An 18319-nucleotide genomic window follows, 5' to 3' on the forward strand; every position below is an offset into this window, starting at 1 on the left:
ATGAATAGAGACCAGAGTCATAGTCATACTTTATTGATCCCGAGGGAAATCGGTTTTCCTCAGCAATGTCCTTTATAACCAAAGCATAACCTCCCTAATTTTGTATTCCCCTCACATTTACTTTCTGATTGGTTATCATTTACTATTTATTAGCCTTTTGGAAATTCTTCCTGCATACTGCTTCATTTCAGTCACTGCTTAATCACATTGTCCACACACTCATCATAGCTTACTTTTCTGGCTATCTTTGTGTCATCAGCAAATTTAGCAACAGTACTTCAAGTGATTTCCTTCATCTAATATCTATTCCCGTGGCACACTGCTATATTTTGGCAACAGACCCATTCCTGCCTACCATTTTTCCAGTTCAACACAGGCGATGTCACTGAACTGGGAAACATGGCAGGTAAGCACAGGGCAGATGGAAGTGCAACAAGTTGTGTGCCCATTTTGTGTGTTTGTGAGAAGGAGAGAGAACCTACCTTTGACATCAATAGTAGCATTCACTGCAGGGGAACTTTCAAATGTAAAGACACATTGATATTCTCCCGAATTTTCTGTTCTCGGTTTAACAATCCTGGATTGCAAAAGAGATAGAAAAATAATGAATGAAACAAGATTTATATTAACTTATTTAATCATACTAATTGAAATTACAAATCACCATTTCAAATATACCGGTCTACCAGTGGAAATACATCTCATGTAAAGCCAATGTTGTGTACTTCTTAAAAAATGAAAAAGATTTTGAAAAGCTTCAAGCCACATCAGAATGCCAGGTCACATATATAAAGAAGATCAAAGTTTAGCTTTATTTGTCACATGTACATCGAAACATACAGTGAAATGCATCATTTGCGTCAATGACCAACAGCCCACAAAGTACTCATGCTTCTAGGACTAACATAACATGTCCACAACTTAACCCTAACCCATACATCTTTGGAATGTGGGAGGAAACTAGAGTATCGAGAGGAAGCCCATGCTATCATAGGGAGAACATACAAACTCCTTCTAGACCACAGCAGAAAATCACTGATCGCTGGCATCATAATAGTGCTATGCTACTATGCTACCCTACAATTTAAAACAGAGCAAAACACTAAGTTCTATTGCAATGCTTAATCAAACATGGCTAACCTTTTCCAGGACCCTGAAAAATGTGTACAGAACCTCACAGTATACGCTATAAACTGGCTTCAGGTTAACCCAAAAATCTTTAAAGGTATTTGATGCTGAACATTTTTTTAATCCAAAAAACTGCCCTTTGGGTGGTGGGTGTAATATTCAGCAATAAAGTCATCTAGACTATGAAAGCATGACATTACCACACCTCCTGCTATCATACTGAATAACTCCAAGGCAAATACAATTGGCTTGACATCCCTATTCAAGGCAAGAAAAAATAATTATTTAAACCTTCATTGATTTTCATTAACTACAATGGTTCCAGAAGTCTAATTTTATGAAAGCGGAACAGTATTTGCCAAATTTATTAGACTTTATAAAACAGAATTATTGATGGTACATTTTAATTTCCAGGAGCCTCTATGAACGTTTACACAAAATTAAGGATAATGGTGCCAAAAGATGAAGATGGAATAAACATTTTTGATTGGCAAAGTTTAACTGACGTTGGGGCTTCTACCATACTCTATATTATTGACTACGGTCAAGCAAGTGAAATTTGTTAACGATACAAAAAGATATAAAAGTTACGATGATAACAGAATAAGAGGTTAAAAGAGTGGGTAAAAGTAGGACAAGAAGAATAAAATGTATGGAATAAAACTATTAAATGCAGATGTTCAGAAAGGTAAGGATACCCTTGTACAAGCTTAAGGTACAACAACTTATTTGGAAGGCAAATGAACATGGCCTCCGAGAGGACCACAACCTTGTCATCGGGATTCCCTCAATGACCCAGAGAGCTATGTTAGCTGGAATCAGAGCTTTATATGATTTGGCTCTATGCAGGGTCATCTATGCCAAATAGGTCAAAGGGTGGAGGCCAGACCAAGAGAAGCCCACCGGTCCACCAGGCTCAAGGATTCAGCTCAAAGCTAACAACTCTGACTGATAAACAAAACTGTTATGGAAACAACAATGAAGACTTCTTCTGCATCTCAGTGCAATGGTATTCCTATGTCTTCAGCCAGGACTTGCATAACTGACAGTAGTTAAAGCAGAGAGGAAGCTATTGACATGAAGGAAGTCCTGAACACTGCCAGAGATGGAGAACCTTCATTGCTGCCCTAAACACTAGTGGCGTAATGGGTAACAAGACTGAACATGAGGCCTCTTATTATATAGGAGAAGGAAATCAACATAGTGGCTGCCTTGTGAACCAGAGACAGAATGAATTATTTTATTTAATCGGTTTGAAGGTCCTGACGAAGGGTCTCGGCCTGAAACGTCGACTGTACCTCTTCCTAGAGATGCTGCCTGGCCTGCTGCGTTCACCAGCAACCTTGATGTGTGTTACTTTATTTAATATTGGTCTATTTAAGGAAGAATATATTTGTTTTTGAAATGGTATATGATTTTAAAAAAGCAGTTTGTTTGACTAGCCCCCAAAATGCAATCCAATCTCCTTTCTATTTATATCACTCTGGGAATGGAAAATAGCCCCTACTGACTTTATAAGAACTAACATCTAAAACCCGCAAGTGATTCTACTACTAGATAGAGTTGCTAAAATAAAAGTATTTGGACATATTCCAGATTGTATAGTGGTATGTATAATTGTTCTTACAGTTTACTAATGTAAGTTATTTATGGCAGATGAAAGATTATTTTTTTTTTAACAGACCAAATACATTTAAATTTTCAAAGGGATAACAACCACATTAGCAACAGTTTATGCTAAAGTTTTCAATAATAAAAATAGCTATTAATAGAACAACTTTTCATTAAGTTTAGTTTCTCTTCCCTGTTTGGAAAAAATTTCTATCAATAACATTTCTGAAAAAACTGACAAATACAGTAGGTAACACAAATGGGCACTAAAACAGATGGCTTCCCAGTTACTACAACTTCTGTTGGAAATAAAACAGACTCATGACATTGAATCCAGTTATTGCATGACAAGCAAGGTCTGCAGTAACTCACCAAGGCTGTTCACAACCAACTTTGGAAAACTATCGAATGATAATTAATAAATGCTGGCCTTGCTTGTGACACAATTATCAGGAACAAATATGGATGGAGGAAGTAGAGAGAAAAAGCCCCAAATGATCATTAGCAACACTGCTTTTGAAAAGGTAATGATTTGTCATTGTGTTACAACAAATGCCTGACTATATCTCACAGGACCCAACAGCATCATTTGCCTTCAAAATAGAAAGCAGCTGGATTACATTTGAAATGGGAACAGAGCAGATTTAATATACTAGCTACTCCTGTCTACTATTTTATATGTCAATTTCAAGGCAAATCTATTGAATTCTTACAAACTGTATAATGCATCCAATCACTGAATTTACTCCAACAGACAATGCACATGGGATGGATATCCATAAATTTCCTGACATGCAAAGGGAATCTTTTCTTATGTATTTCAAAATATTCACATATGGTTGCACAAGCCTAAAGACAGCTCTCACTTGTATTCTGTGCTGTTTGTACCAAAATTCCTGGTCCCAATAATTTCTTCTCCATCTTTCATCCAGTAACTGCCGTTGCATGGAGCTGATGCCAAAGTCAGGTTACAAAATAGGAGGATATCTGGGCTTGAAGACTTTATAATAACTTCTTCAGACGAATGGATCTTTGGCTCTGAAACGCACAGAGCAAAACAAAAGTTGTTAAGTGAATGTAATATCAGTGTGCACTGGTAAACAAATGCAGCCAACTCTCAGTCACCAAACACTCAAAAATACAACTTTCAATGAACTGTTGTACCTATTTATTTAGTATTATCTTAGAACTGTACCTACAGCTGAACAAAAGCAAAGTAATAAACACTTTTCAATAAATCAAAACCATAATTGCTACATAAATCAACTATATATTGCTTGTCATTCAAATAACTGCGTTTTGAAAAGGCTTAGACGACTGTCAAATTTGTTGCTGATAGTTTAGGCAAATATTTAGGAAATGACATTTCAAGGTTATTTGGTGTTCGTCTATCTGGCTACAAATCTGGACAGAAAATTGTTTTGTCAAAATGCTGACGCAAATGTCACGCATGGTGAACACCAGCATCATCACAACATGACGTGCCATGCTGGTTTAGCTGCTAGCCAAGTCTCCACTTACCAATGCTGAAATGTGATTATAAAGATAATAACCAAGCAGAGTAGGTAATTCTATAGACTGAATTTATTATTAATTCAACTGTTAACAATTTAACTCCATGCAAGCAGAAATACTCTTTTCCATACATTAAATTTGTAATCCTTTTCTATGAGTATTATAACGAAATACATTCTTAACTGATTCTTTAATTCACTCATCTATATCTGTTTATAAATCCAGCCTCAAGTCCCAAAAGTGTTAAGTGATATCAATAGGATCTGTCCAATAATGGGTCAGGTCTCAAGTAGGTTTAAAATCAAGCAACAATAAGAACTGATATAGAAAGAAATTGACAGCACCCATTAAATTTAATCAGTCTGAAACCAGAAAATTAAATCATAAAATTCAATTAACAATCAAACAGTAGCACAAGAAATCTGGTATGGGCAGAATGATTACATGACTAATATCTCTCAAATCTTGGCAACAGGTACACAAATTTTGTGGCGTCAATCTAAAAAAATTAATTCAATAGTTGCAATAGAACAAGGGATTTTTGTTAATAGAGCCAAATAAATAAAAAGACTTGCCAACAATTTTAGGATTTTTTTTTGCTCAAATGTAGTCTGTGCTCTACAGGATGGATTAGTTACCAATCTGATTTTAAACCCAATTAACCAATCTAAGTCTGAAGACTAAGTGCTGGGGCTAGATCTGGTTTACATTCAAATAAAATATGGGGATCTGAGCTGGGCCATGCAGTCTAAATCAGTACTTTATTCAGGATGAATGCTTTGTATTGCTACATATGCCCTCTGTTCTTAATCATATTTGATGTTCTTCTTCAAACAGGTCAATATCATGTTTCAGATAAAAGACAGACTGAAGGAACACAGTATGCCAGGCAGCATCTGTTGAGGAAAGCAGTTGGTCAGTGTTTCAGATCAAGTTCCTACATCAGTCCTGATTCAGGGTCTTGACCCAAAGTGTCAACCATTGCTCTGCCTCTACATTTGCTGCCTGACATACCGAGTTCCTCCAAATTACAGTATCTACAGTATCCTGTATCACCAATAGTATGTTTCAGATTATTACAATAGCATTCCTTAATTTATGAAAGGACTGCTTTCACAAAAATCTTCATAAATTGAGATATATAGTGAACCTCCCAAAATGTTGGTCATGCTGATTCAAATGTTTAATGCAGCACTGGTGTGCCATTTAACACAGTGTATTGTTATTTTAAACTGCAGATATGGCCATTTAATGTCACTCGAGTCATTAATAGCAGATCATTGAAATCTCAGCTGTGGATCAAAGTACAATGCAAGGAGCTTTGATCTTTAATCCATTCCTTGAGAAAGGCAACCATTTCTACCTATTGAATACCTTAATATGGGATGGTCGTTCTTAAGCTTTCCTTCGGCATTCCCAGACTGAGCCATGCCAATGCATTTGTGATCAGCTTTCTGAATTAACTTTGCATCCGTCATTCCATAACTTAGCTACTTACCTTCTCCAACTGACTTACAAATACCATTCTACTGATCCACATTGATTTCTCCCTCCCAAAAGTACGCATTTAAAATTTTCAAAATAACTGCAATCCCCTTTATAACCAGAAATGCACTTACCATCAATGCCTTCCTCTATGTATTACATTCACTCTTCTTTTGTCTAGCTACTGACATCTTAAACAAGACCTATATACTAAAATCCCTTTCCTAGATATCTCAACTCACTCAGACCGGCATCTAATTCCTCATTCCTCACTCAGACCTCATCTAATTCAATGTTTTTGTCCAGTAGCAATTTTTGTCTGCTGAGGCCTCTTACTTTCTATTTCACCTTTTGCTGCAACTCATATTTCAGCAAAAATAACTTTCCTTCCTTTCAAAGATCAAACTTCAGTTGTTTGTTACCCCTCTAGATGCCTTTCCACCTTTCCATTGACCTAATTTTCTCTCCCAAGTCTTACCCTCTGCTATGCTTAAATCATACCATCTTCCACAATCAACTGATCAACTTTAGTTTCCTCCACCATTAAATAAATACTATCACTTTTTTCTTCCAATGTTTCAAAATGGCTAGCTCCTTAACTCTTGCAGTGCCATCAAAACCCATTCTCCTTCGACTGACACCTTTCCATGCAACTGGAGTTGCAATTACTTTCATTGCCTTTTTAGTCTCTTGAACTGCACCAAAGTTGGAGGAATAGCATTCAATCTTCTTGCTGGGCACGTAATAGCCCTCAGGACTTAATGCTGTATTTAACATCTTCGGGTAAATAACCATTCTAGTCCATTTTAAAACTGGGCATTTCCAATAAAACTCAATCTAGCTACAACATTATTAATTTCATTCTCTTCACATATAGTATGCTACCTGGCAGTCTATTCCCAGTGTTTCTACTACTTTGTATTTATTTTGCCTTTCAAAAATTTAATTGAAGCATCTCTGTAAATTGTCGTTACAAATGCTTAAAATCATAATCACTGAACTGGCTACCATTACAAATACATTAGATCTTCAACTTAACCAAATTTATACTCACTTTACCTTCCCAGAGTAATTGGTCATCTATAATGCTTGAGAGGCACAAATAAACATCGTATTTGAATTACAGTAGAACACACCTTTCAGTATATCATACCTCGTACAGCATTCCATTGACTCCAACTCCATCTGCTCCTACCTCTTTTCTAAAATAGGTTTTCATACAATCTCTTAAAATGACTTTACTTCATGAAATTTTATACTCTATCACTTTCTCTGAAAAATATTACAGTAACTTTACCATCTATTCTGCATTATTTGTGTGACTTCCTTCTGACAAGTCCATTCAATTTTCAAAGATAAAGCAGTGATGATACATGCAAATTAAACACTGAACATTCTGCACCCAAGGACAAGAGGGTCAGCATTAACCCAAAACAGGAAAAACAAATCATTGATTTAAATATAATTTTATTTTCATTTTGCTTTAAATCAGGATAATACTCTGAGTCTCTTAATAATCTCATTGCAGATTTTGCTGAACCGTCTGCCTGGCATAATGGACTGCAAGGTCATAATACTACACATCTTAACCTTGCCCATTTCAGCATTTTATCAACTGGTATTGCATTTATGAACAGGATGTTAAGCATTCTAAATTTTTCTTTGACCTGCACAATATCTTTGAAAAAAATTCAATTAATACCAAGTTTAAAGCATTTTACTTTTATTTCTTGATTTTTTTTTTCAATACAATTAAGAATGGGAAAAACAAGATCGGATTCCCACATCTCATTTCAGGAGCAGTGCTAGAAGTTTTGCATTTACTTTTCTTGGTATCAGTTTATTTAAAAAAATTTTATTGCTGCATGCTAATAATTTTTTTCTCCACACAGGGCTTTCTAGGAATATGACAAGGGGATCCTAAATTAAAATGTGACATACAGTTGTAAGAAAAAGTTTGTGAACCCTTTGCAATTACCTGGTTTTCTGCATTAATTACTCAAAATATGTGATCTTCATCTAAGTCACAATAATAGACAATCTGCGTAAACTACTATAACACAAATAAGTGTTCTTTTCATGTGTTTATTGAACAATTGTTTAATCATTCACAGTCCAGGCTGGAAAAAAATATACAAGCCCTATATTTAATAACTGTTAGAACCTCCTTTAGCAGCAATAACCTCCACCAAACATTTCCCGTGGCTGTTGATCAGACTTGAACAACAATAAGAAGAAATTTTAGACCATTCCTCCGTACAAAACTGTTTCAGTTCATCAGTATTTCTGCAATACCTTGCATGAACAGCCTTCTTCAGGTCATGCCACAGCAGCTCAATTAGGTTAAGGTCTGGACTCCAACTTGGCCATTCCAAGACATGAATTTTCTTCTTTTCAAACCATTCTGTTGATTTACGCTTGTTTCAGATCACTATCTTGTTGTACCATCCATGATTTATTTTTGTCTTTCAAATCATTATTCAACTTCTATTAAGCTTCAAGTGATGGACCACCACCTTGACATTCTCCTGTAAAATGCCTTGATAACAATTTTGAATTCATTGTTCCCTTGATTGCAAGCAGTCAGGGTCTGAAGCAGTAAAGCAGCCAAAAACCATGATGGTCCTGCCCACCATGCTTCAGCTTGGTGTTGGTGTGCAGTGCCCCTTTTCCTCCAAACATTGCGATATGCATTTATCAAAAAGTTCAACTTTTGTCTCATCTGTCCACAGAACATTGTCTCAGACGCGATGTGGAACATTGAGTGTTTTTTTTGCAAATATGAGACTTGCAATAATGTTTCTTTTATTGGAGAGCAGTGGTTTCCTCCATGGTATCCTTCCATGAACACCATTCGAGTTTAGTGTTTTTCTTATAGTGGGCACATAAGCAATATCTAGAGATTTCCGCAGGTCTTTTGCTGTTACCCTTTGGTTCTTATTCACTTCCTTCAGCATCACACTTTGTGCTCTTGATGTGATCTTTGCAGGATGCACACTCCTAAGGAAAGTAGCCACAGTACTGAATTTCCTCCATTTGTAGATAATTTCTCTTACTATGGACTGATGAACAATCAGACCTTTAGAAATGCTTTTGTAGCCTTTTCCAGCTTTATGCATCTCTACATTTCTCCTTCTATGGTCCTCTGAAAGTCATTTTGATCGAGGCATGCTGCACATAAACAGATCCTCCTTGAACAGAGCAGGCCCTGTCAGTAACCTGGGGGGTGGGTGGGGGTGTGTGTGTGTGTGTGTGTGTGTGTGTGTGTGTGTGTGTGTGTGTGTGTGTGTGTGTGTGTGTGTGTGTGTGTGTGTGTGTGTGTGTGTGTGTGTTTTTTGTTTGTTTGTTTGTTTGTGTTTTTTTTAAATATAGGGCAGGGCATCCCTACATCCCACACCTCCAAACTCATCTCATTGATTGGAACATCTGACTTCAAACAGCTTTTGTAGAAGGCATTACTCCACAGGTTCACATACTTTTTTGAACCTAGACTGTGAATGGTGTACTCAGCAATGATGAGAAGATGTACAATTGTTTGTGTGTTATTAGTTTAGGCACATTGTGTTTGTCTATTATTGTGAGTAAGATCAGACCACATTTTATGAATAATTAATGCAGAAAAACAAGTAACTGCAAAGGGTTCACAAACTTTTTTTGCAACTGCATAATTGTTGACCATCCCAATGAGCAGCTTATATATGAAAATAAATACTGGAAATGCAGTACAAGATATCTCAACTTGTGTTTCAATTGGTAAAAGGAACATTGCATTGTCTCATGATCTACTGGTAACAATAAAAAAATGAACATTGCAGTGCAAACACATGATCCAATTGAAATTGAGCAGACTACCTTCAGAAAAAGGAAGACTGATGCACAGACGATATAATTTTGGAGGAGTAAGTGAATACGGAAAGCAGAGCATAGCTGCTGCATATTCTAATTTGTAGGATGGGAAAAATAAGAGTGGGCAAGAGGTGTGAAAGGATTAAGAAAAATAATTCTGAGCAGCAGGATATTGTCTTCAATGTTTACTCACCATCCTGAGTATGTTCTTCTTGCTATTTTGATATTAAATAACTGACCAAAAGTACTGAAAAGGGTGAAAGGGATGCCCTCAAATGAATTAACTTCGAATAGCTCAAACCATCCAATACAGAAGGCCAGAAATGACTAACATTAGACAATATTTATTCAATTGATCATTAAGGCAATTTTGACCACTATTTAAATGAAGGCGTTAACACACATGATTTGAATTCTTAAAAATACAAAACTTTATATGTAGCTGAAATCTCTTCATGAAGATTAAGAATGTCAAGTTCTCAGTGGTGGAAAAGGCTTCAAGAATCTAGCATTATCGTTGATACTCATGCAGTCGTTCTTTTTATGAACAAGCAGGTAGTTTCAGACCCCAGATGAATACACAAAATTTAAATAGCATTTAAGTTCTTAAAATAATCAGATTAAGCTTTATTTCTTAATGAGGCATGATTAATAACCTTAATGTTGGTCATAGTTTGTTAGCATTTTATATGTTGTTCTTCCTCAGGACGATTAATGATGATTTATTGTGGAGATAAGCTCGCAAGTATTACTAGCTAGTAGAGTTGGTGACACCATGAAACTTTAGACTCAAAACCAATTCCACCTCATACTCCGAATGAATTAAGCTACAACATAGCTAATTTCATGTTTATGGCTTTAAAGAGAAATTTTGTATCAGAGAGATACATGTCCATCAGCAAACTGCATTCAGAATTCCTGCAATTCTATTCAATTTGAAACCACTGCTACATTTGTAATATGAAACTTTTAATGTACAAGATGGTTGATAAAATAATATTTTTATTATTTCCCATAATAAATAAAATTAATATTCTATTTTTGGGTTATGAGCATTCTAGATCTATTCAGTACGTCTTCAGTATTAAAAATATTAGTCAAATTATTGTCCTGCACCATTTTTATGCCCTGCAGTTGCAGAAGCCAATTAGCATGCAGAGCATCTCTCTTTGCAGTTCGCTATGCCATATGTCTCACATCCAGCAAACAGTACGTAAAAATAAAACTTCACATGCACACCCACACAGACATTCATCAGCACTCTAGTGGCTGCCCATGACTGTTTCAAAAGAAAATGGATCTGGTTAGCTTTGCGTCTCAAACACTAAAAAGTTCAATACAATGATTGATATAAAACACAACTGCTCAGACTATAGGGTTCACAATGTTCATGGGGAAAGTAAGGGAGAGGAGGGGGATTTGCTTAGATGGCAAGGGAATTATGCGTCACACACATTACAATACACACTACACAATAAATACTGAACTCTGCATTGCAGGATGGCTTCAATACTGCTTGTTTTCTAATGGAAGTTATTCACAAACTAGAGGCATCATGAGGAGGATAAGCAAGACAAGGTGCAATAATCCAGGCATTTCTGGACTATTAAATGGGAGTGCAGGTCTACAACATTGTAAATGAGAAGGGTGGTGGGGAAGAATTAAGTAGAGACAAGAGGAAAGGAGCAAGGTCTCAATGACCAGCAGGAACTACTAATGGTACTACTATATGCAGTACTCACTTGGTAGGATGACAACAGTGGCCTGGGCTCGTATCCAGGTAATGGCTGGATTTTGTCGGAGGTCGCTCCGTCTGGGGTCGTTGCTGGCCCTGCACTCATAAGTCCCCGTATCTTCCAGAACCAACCTAGTGACACGCAGCACACTCACTCCATTGCTGCCGTAAGCCGTGTTTATTGAAACCCGTCGCTTCCAAGCACCATTCCATAGCTGTATGAACGAGTCGCCCCTGTTGACCTCAGCGTACCACCACTGGATCTCGGGTGTGGGGTTCCCTACCACATCACAGTACAGCTCAAAGGTATCTCCTGTCAGTTTAGTTTCTGACAAGGGTGACTTGACAAACCCAGCTGGAGGGAGGGTAGTAGAAATGTAGTGATAGAGCAATCAAAGAAGCCCTGAACTCTGAGAATACTCTTAACTGTAGAAAGGTTATAAACAGAAATTGTTCATTTCTATATTAACTTAGAAACTATCAGAAAAGAACAGTGTATATAATTCAAAGCAAAACACAGTGTTAGGTACAAACATGGATAAAGGGTACATACAAAGAGTGGAGTATGGAATTTTAATTAGTTCTATGGTCAAACTGGCCTCAACAAATTTGTTAGGGAACATTAAGAAAGGGTCAGGCTATCCAAAGAATTGCACAGGACAGATAATTATTGTGTACAAACAGCTAGGGATTGTTTTAAGCATTTTTAGAAATTTGAGATATATACAAAAATTAAAATATAAAATCAGGTTAAAGGGCTAGTTGCACTCTATATAACTGGCCAATGGAGATATTTTGGAATTTCAATCACTTAGGAACTGTTAACTGACATGGATCCTTACTAATCAATACACAAAAGTTTTTTGGTCTGCTGAAGCTACTTTAACTGACTGGAAGTAGATCCAGAACAGAAAAATTCACCAACTTTCGCAATAAGCTTAAACTCCACAAAATATACCCAACTCCATTATACCTCAACATCATAAAACAGTCATAAATAAGCCACTTGATTCATTTTATTGCACTGGTAAATCTATTTGGAAGCACCCATATTTTAACTGAAAGCAACAACCCAGTTTTCTCTACCATAAGTTGATTTGAACAAGTTCATACATCCTGCGGAGCTTGCAAAATTCACTATACTGGAACATGTGAAATGCAATCACAACAGTGTACACAAATAAAGTAAGAGCTTTAATTAAAATCAAAATGACAAGAATCAAGGGTTCCTTATCTATGCTATACATTTATTAGCTTTTTCCAAAAACAATTTTAAAATCAATTTTTAAAATACAAATTATACTTGTAAACTCCCTCAGATAAAAAGAAAGCACAGCCAATATTGTACTATGTCCCACGTGGATACATTGGAATGCATTACTGAACGTCAATTAGAAGATTAAAAAACCTAACATTCTATAATGGATGTGAGAAATATCACCAGCACAAATGCACAGCCTGAAGTCATGTTGAAAAGACTTGAGCATATTAAGCTTAGTGTTTCAGTTTTAATTTTCTCAAATCTCTAATTCTCCATTTCCAACCATCTAAAATCCTCTGACTTTGGCACACCTCTAATTATGGACTCTTACACATCTATTATTTTAAATTATGCACTTAAGAGTTCCCTCTATAAATATCTTTGCCACTCCATCATCCTGCTCATTTCTAATACTGATAAAGCAGCCAACATTTAGTCATCTGCCCTATCTCTTTAATTGGCTTAAAGATGAATTTTGTTTTGATGACCGTGAGCCAATTTACTACGCCAGCTGCTTGATATGAGCACATGATCTTGTTACAAATAGTAATGTTCATACCACCGAAAACACTGGCTTGTGTATTGAAACATTGCCCCGTGTAATGTTACTGTTTGCAAACTAAGAAATGAGCTGTACTAGCACAGGAAACAATTTTTTAAACCATGCTGCCTCTGTTCTGGGGAAAAAGCACAGATATAAAGGCTTTTAGCAATCCCAATGGTAAAATATCAGCTGTGGACTGACTGCTCTATTTGATATTCACACATGACTTACACAGAAAAAGTAGTACAAGAGCCATGCAGATCACAGGTGATTAGTGACCTAATTCTATACTGCAGCACCTCTTGTACCTTTGACAAAATTTGGCAAGAGTTAAAATGAATGATCAGATTAGAGTAATTTAATAGCAAATATTCCAGATTATTACTTGTTGTGATACCCATAAAAGGACTGACTATGTGCACAGGTCCTAGTATCTCAACTTCAATGAAATGTACCCTAGAAGCTAAAAACATTTCTGGATACTAAATCACAAGAAAGTTACCTTGAAGTAAAATACTGACCTTACTACTGTTTTTAGAGCATGAATTAATTGCTAGTCACATCACACTGCAGCAGCTAATAAGAAGCAGACTGAGTTTTTGTAAACTTACAAGATTAGTGCAAAGTCAAGTTGCTCTGCAATTTGTGTGCAAAATTACTCAGCTCAATGACCTAACAGTTAGAAATCCATCTAAACATCCAACAATTGATGTTCAAAGTTCAAAGTAAATTTATTATCATAATACATATACAACCCTGAAATTTATTTACTTGCAGACAATCACAGTAAATACAAGAAACACAATAGAAACAATGAAAGACTGCACCCAACAAAGGGGACAAACAAATGAGCAAAAAAAAAACTGCAAATACAAAAAGAGAAAAAAGAGAATAACAAAAATAAATAGCAACAAATATTGAGAATATGAGATTAAGAGTCCTTGAAAGTGAGTCCATAGGCTGTTGATATAGCGAAGTGATGGGACGAGTGAAGTTCAGTGAAGTTATCTCCTCTGGTTATCGCCTGATGACTGAGGGGTAATAACTGTTTGCTAACCTGGTGGTGTAGTTCCTGTATCTTCTTTCCAATGGCAGAGAGCATGGTCTGGATGGTGGGGACCACTGGTGATGGACGCTGTGTTCCATGTAGATGTGCTCAATGGTTGGGGCTTTCTCTGTGAAGCATTGGGCCATACCCACTATTGTTTGTAGGCCTTTTCTATACAAGGGAATTAGTGTTTCTATACCAGGCATGTTGGTAAAACAGAAGCCTGATGCCAGAAATCACTAGATTTTGGAGCACAAATTTGAGCTCAGCAAAGAATGCAGACATATTGTCAAGCAAAATCCAACCCATTGCACCTAAACAAAATCCACACACTCCCCATTAACAATGTGGAAACAAAGACAGTATGATGAGCAATACTGAAAAGTGCTAGAGTCCCTCATCTGGTCAAGAAGGCTCTGTAGAGAAAGATGCTTCACATCTATTGTCTTTCGTTAAAGCTAGCACTTTGCATATTATAAAGCAGCATAAACATGAGAAAATCTACAGATGCTGGAAATCCAAACCAACGCACACAAAATGCTGGAAGAACTCAGCAGGCCAGGCCCAAAACAGACTATTTACTCTTCCATAGATGCTGCCTGGCCTGCTAAGTTCCTCCAGCATTTTGTCTATGTTGCTTAAAGGCAGCACAAAAAGGGTAGGTCAAAAGGAGGTCATTTGTGGGTTGAAGAGATGTGGTAAGAGACTTATTGCAATAATATGGATGGGGACCAATTTATTCATGTTTATTGATGATACAAAGCTGGATGGCAATATACGTTTGTAGTTTATCAGTCAGATACAGGTTTTAAGGGCATGTTGAGAGGCTGTGTGAAATGGCAAGGTCATAGCAAATGGAATACGTGGGAAGTATGATGTCATCCAGCGATGGGAAAGTAAATTAGAAATGCAGAGCACTTTCCAAAATGAAAAGAGTGAAAGGCGTAATTGTTGAGGGAACCTGCATGTCCTTGCTAACAAATCACAATGTTAATATGCAAGAAAGTAAGCAAATAGAAAAGCAGTTTTTTTTACTGCAGGAGTATCCGAATACAAGATTTTGCACTACAATTTTTCAGGGCCCTGATATTTGTGTACACTGGCTTGGTATTGCTATCGAAAAAAATTTGAATATGTGATAAAAGGAATGGAATCAGATTGATTCCTAGGATAGGAGGTGTGTAGAATAACAGATGATCTCAATGAAATAGGATTTGGCAGGGTTGATTCAGAATTGATGCTTCCCCAGCAAGGGTGTCTGACCTCAAGATAAAAGATCAGCTTTAAATCACTCATTTGGGTGTGGAATTATTGAATTTTCTTTTATCCAAGTCAACCCTGGAGGCTCAGACATGAGGAGGAGATATGATTTTTAACTAGTAAAGGAATTAAGGGATCAGGATTAATGCAGGCAAGACGCACTGAAGTAAAACATCAGCCAGGACCATATTGAATTACCAGGCAGTTTCAGGATATTGAATGGCTCACTCACCTTTCCATCTCATGTTACCTAATTTTAAACTGGTATCATGTCTCAAGCCTAATACTCAAAAATACCCCAACCACAATAGACTGACATGGATCTTATCTATCAAATCCAGTTCCAGACTCATTTGAGTTAACTACAGTAACAAATATCAGCTAAAATAAATGACCTGATTTCACAGAGAAAATGAGCAACGATGAAAAGGAGAAAAAAATCCAACCAAATTACCTGACCTGATTGTAGCTCAGGCATCCTTGCAGAGAGTCAATTGTTTCCTAGTTATTTATTTTGAAACTCCCAATTACGTATGGAACAAGAAAACTAAATATTCAAAGGACTATGTGTAACGAGAATCTTAATAACCCACCAGGATGGGGGAAAAATGGGGACGGGGAGGGAAGGAAGAGTACAGTTTGTCCAGAAGACAAGTTGTGGCTACTTCTCAAAGGATGCAATTTCTAGCGCATTTACAAAGATTGTCATGCATCCACCCTGTGCCAATCCTGACAATAGCACATAAAGGTGACACTGGTGACAAAAAGGTTATTCCAACTTGTTTTCATTAGCATTAAATTATGCTTTGTAGCACAATAAAAAATCCAACTGCTCACTTCAATGACATTACAGTAATGAGAATTAGCAGTAAATCTGGGAATGTAAAGCACCAATTTGCATACCTACAAGCTTCTTTGGTAGAGATTCAGCAATAACTCAAGCAAATATCCATTTTAATAACATTAAACCAAACAAAAACGATGCTTAATAGTGATGGTCTGATTTTCTAACAAGAACGCAAGCATATTTATTCTCTGTTAAGGATATAAGGAAACACCCTGCAAATGAGAAAGATAAATATTTTGAATATAGGGGATTCTAGTTAATTGGGCCATCGGTTAATTGGGGCAACCGCTTATTTGGGACAACTCTTGAAGAACAAAAATTTTGTTTCCTTGGTTTATTTCGGAAAATTATGCCACTTAATTTGAACAGGAGACATATCAGTTTCTAACTCAACATCAGTTGAGTGCACTCGTGCAGTCGTTATAGACACTACACTATGCTTAGAGTGAAGAGTTTCAAGAATGGTGCCAGTTGTGTGTGCTTTTATGTTATCCGTTTGAGTTGATAGATGCTGATTCAAAAAGCTGTAACTTTTGATACGTTTGCTTTTTATTGATTCTAAAATAAATTCAGACCCTTACCAAAATGCCAGGAAACTTATTGCTGGATTACAGCACTAGTTCATGCAGGAAGGCAATAAAGGCAGTTCATTATCTGTACTAGATTTCTGCACTGAGTTGGTTCATTTTCAGTCAAAAACCATGGCAATGTATATACTGGATGAATTCCTCTGTCAATAACTATCAGGAAGTAATAGTTTTATAGTACAGTAGCAGTATTGGTAGTGTTCTAACTTGTTCTGTTCTTCATACACAATTTGCTACTCAGTTAAACGGTAGTGTGTCTTTTTTTCAATATAAATTTTAATTTTTCCATGAAACTTCAGCTAATTGGGGCAGCCATTTAATTGGGTCAAAATGTACTGGTCTTGATGTGTCCCAAATAACTAGAATCCACTATACATCCAACACACCATCACCCAGTAAGGAAAGTTCTGTTTGAAATTGCACTAGTTTTTTGTGAATTTAATTGCCACTCTGACTTTTTTGTCCTAGATTCTTTGCTCAATGGACATTTTAACAATCTGACGTAACAAGACATTAAAAAAAAATCACAAAAGCACAAAGATCTATGCAACTGTGCTCTTGGCAAGTACTGAGCAGTCCAGTTTCTTAGTCTGTCCATGCAGACATGACTAAATCAGACTTCCAATGAACTTAAAGTCTACCTTCAAACATGGTACAACAGGAATTAAAGATACCACAAATTCCATTTTCTTCACAAATTCTTTCAAGGAGGACATTTCCCCCAGTTTTCTCCCAAAAAGCTGTCTTCACAGGTAAGGCCTAAGCACAAGGGCATCAAAACTAATTTTGCCAACTAAGTACTTGTAAAATGCTGTCATTGATATAACACAAATTATGACAGCCAACTTTGCATCAGTAAGCTTTCACAATAGCATCATTATGGCCAAATCTTTTTTGAATTTTTTTTTTAAAGAGTAAAAATTGACCTATTTTCCGCACAAAACTAAATGTAACATTAAGCTTCAGTTGGATTTGCATGTCTCAAATGAGATTTGCATTCACAACAATAAGTACTTCCATGAGCAACGGTTGAGAATTTTAATTTACTGAAGCATGTGAAACACTAGTAAATATCCCCTAACTGTTATAAATTAAATCCCTATTGGTAGTGACACCAAGGATGCCACTTTGTCCATTGTGCTTCTTTGCAAGTTGTTTCAGGTTATTATTAAACCCTTTCACAAGCGTGAATTCTCTTTAATGGTAGCTCTTATAAGTATTGCACATTATTGCCCTTTTAAGGTAACAGCACTAGAAGCATACTTCTGATACTAACTAGTACTCAGTGCCAGAGACAAATGCCTGAAACATGAGGTAGATCTGAAGTAAAAAACACCAGGTTTGACATACTAAAATTAGATAATGTGGAATTCTACAAACAAGCTACAGGATTAGCTCCAAGAACCTCTGGCTTGTGTCCAAGTAAACTGCCAGTTTAAACAATCCATTATC

The 18319-nt window shown here is 36.5% G+C and overlaps 1 protein-coding gene across 1 annotated transcript in view; it reads right to left on the reverse strand.

Annotated features, from left to right (window-relative positions):
- LOC140212007 (neuroplastin-like) overlaps nt 1–18319 on the reverse strand; it is a 62621-nt gene that overhangs the window by 28874 nt on the left and 15428 nt on the right. The window contains exons 2-3 of the mRNA XM_072282359.1: nt 3606–3777; nt 483–577 (exon numbers count right to left, since the gene is read on the reverse strand). Coding sequence (XP_072138460.1) covers nt 483–577; nt 3606–3777 — 267 coding nt within the window. The remainder of the gene's footprint in view (nt 1–482; nt 578–3605; nt 3778–18319) is intronic.

This window comes from Mobula birostris, chromosome 18, assembly GCF_030028105.1.
Source record: "Mobula birostris isolate sMobBir1 chromosome 18, sMobBir1.hap1, whole genome shotgun sequence".
Lineage (NCBI taxonomy): Eukaryota > Metazoa > Chordata > Chondrichthyes > Myliobatiformes > Myliobatidae > Mobula > Mobula birostris.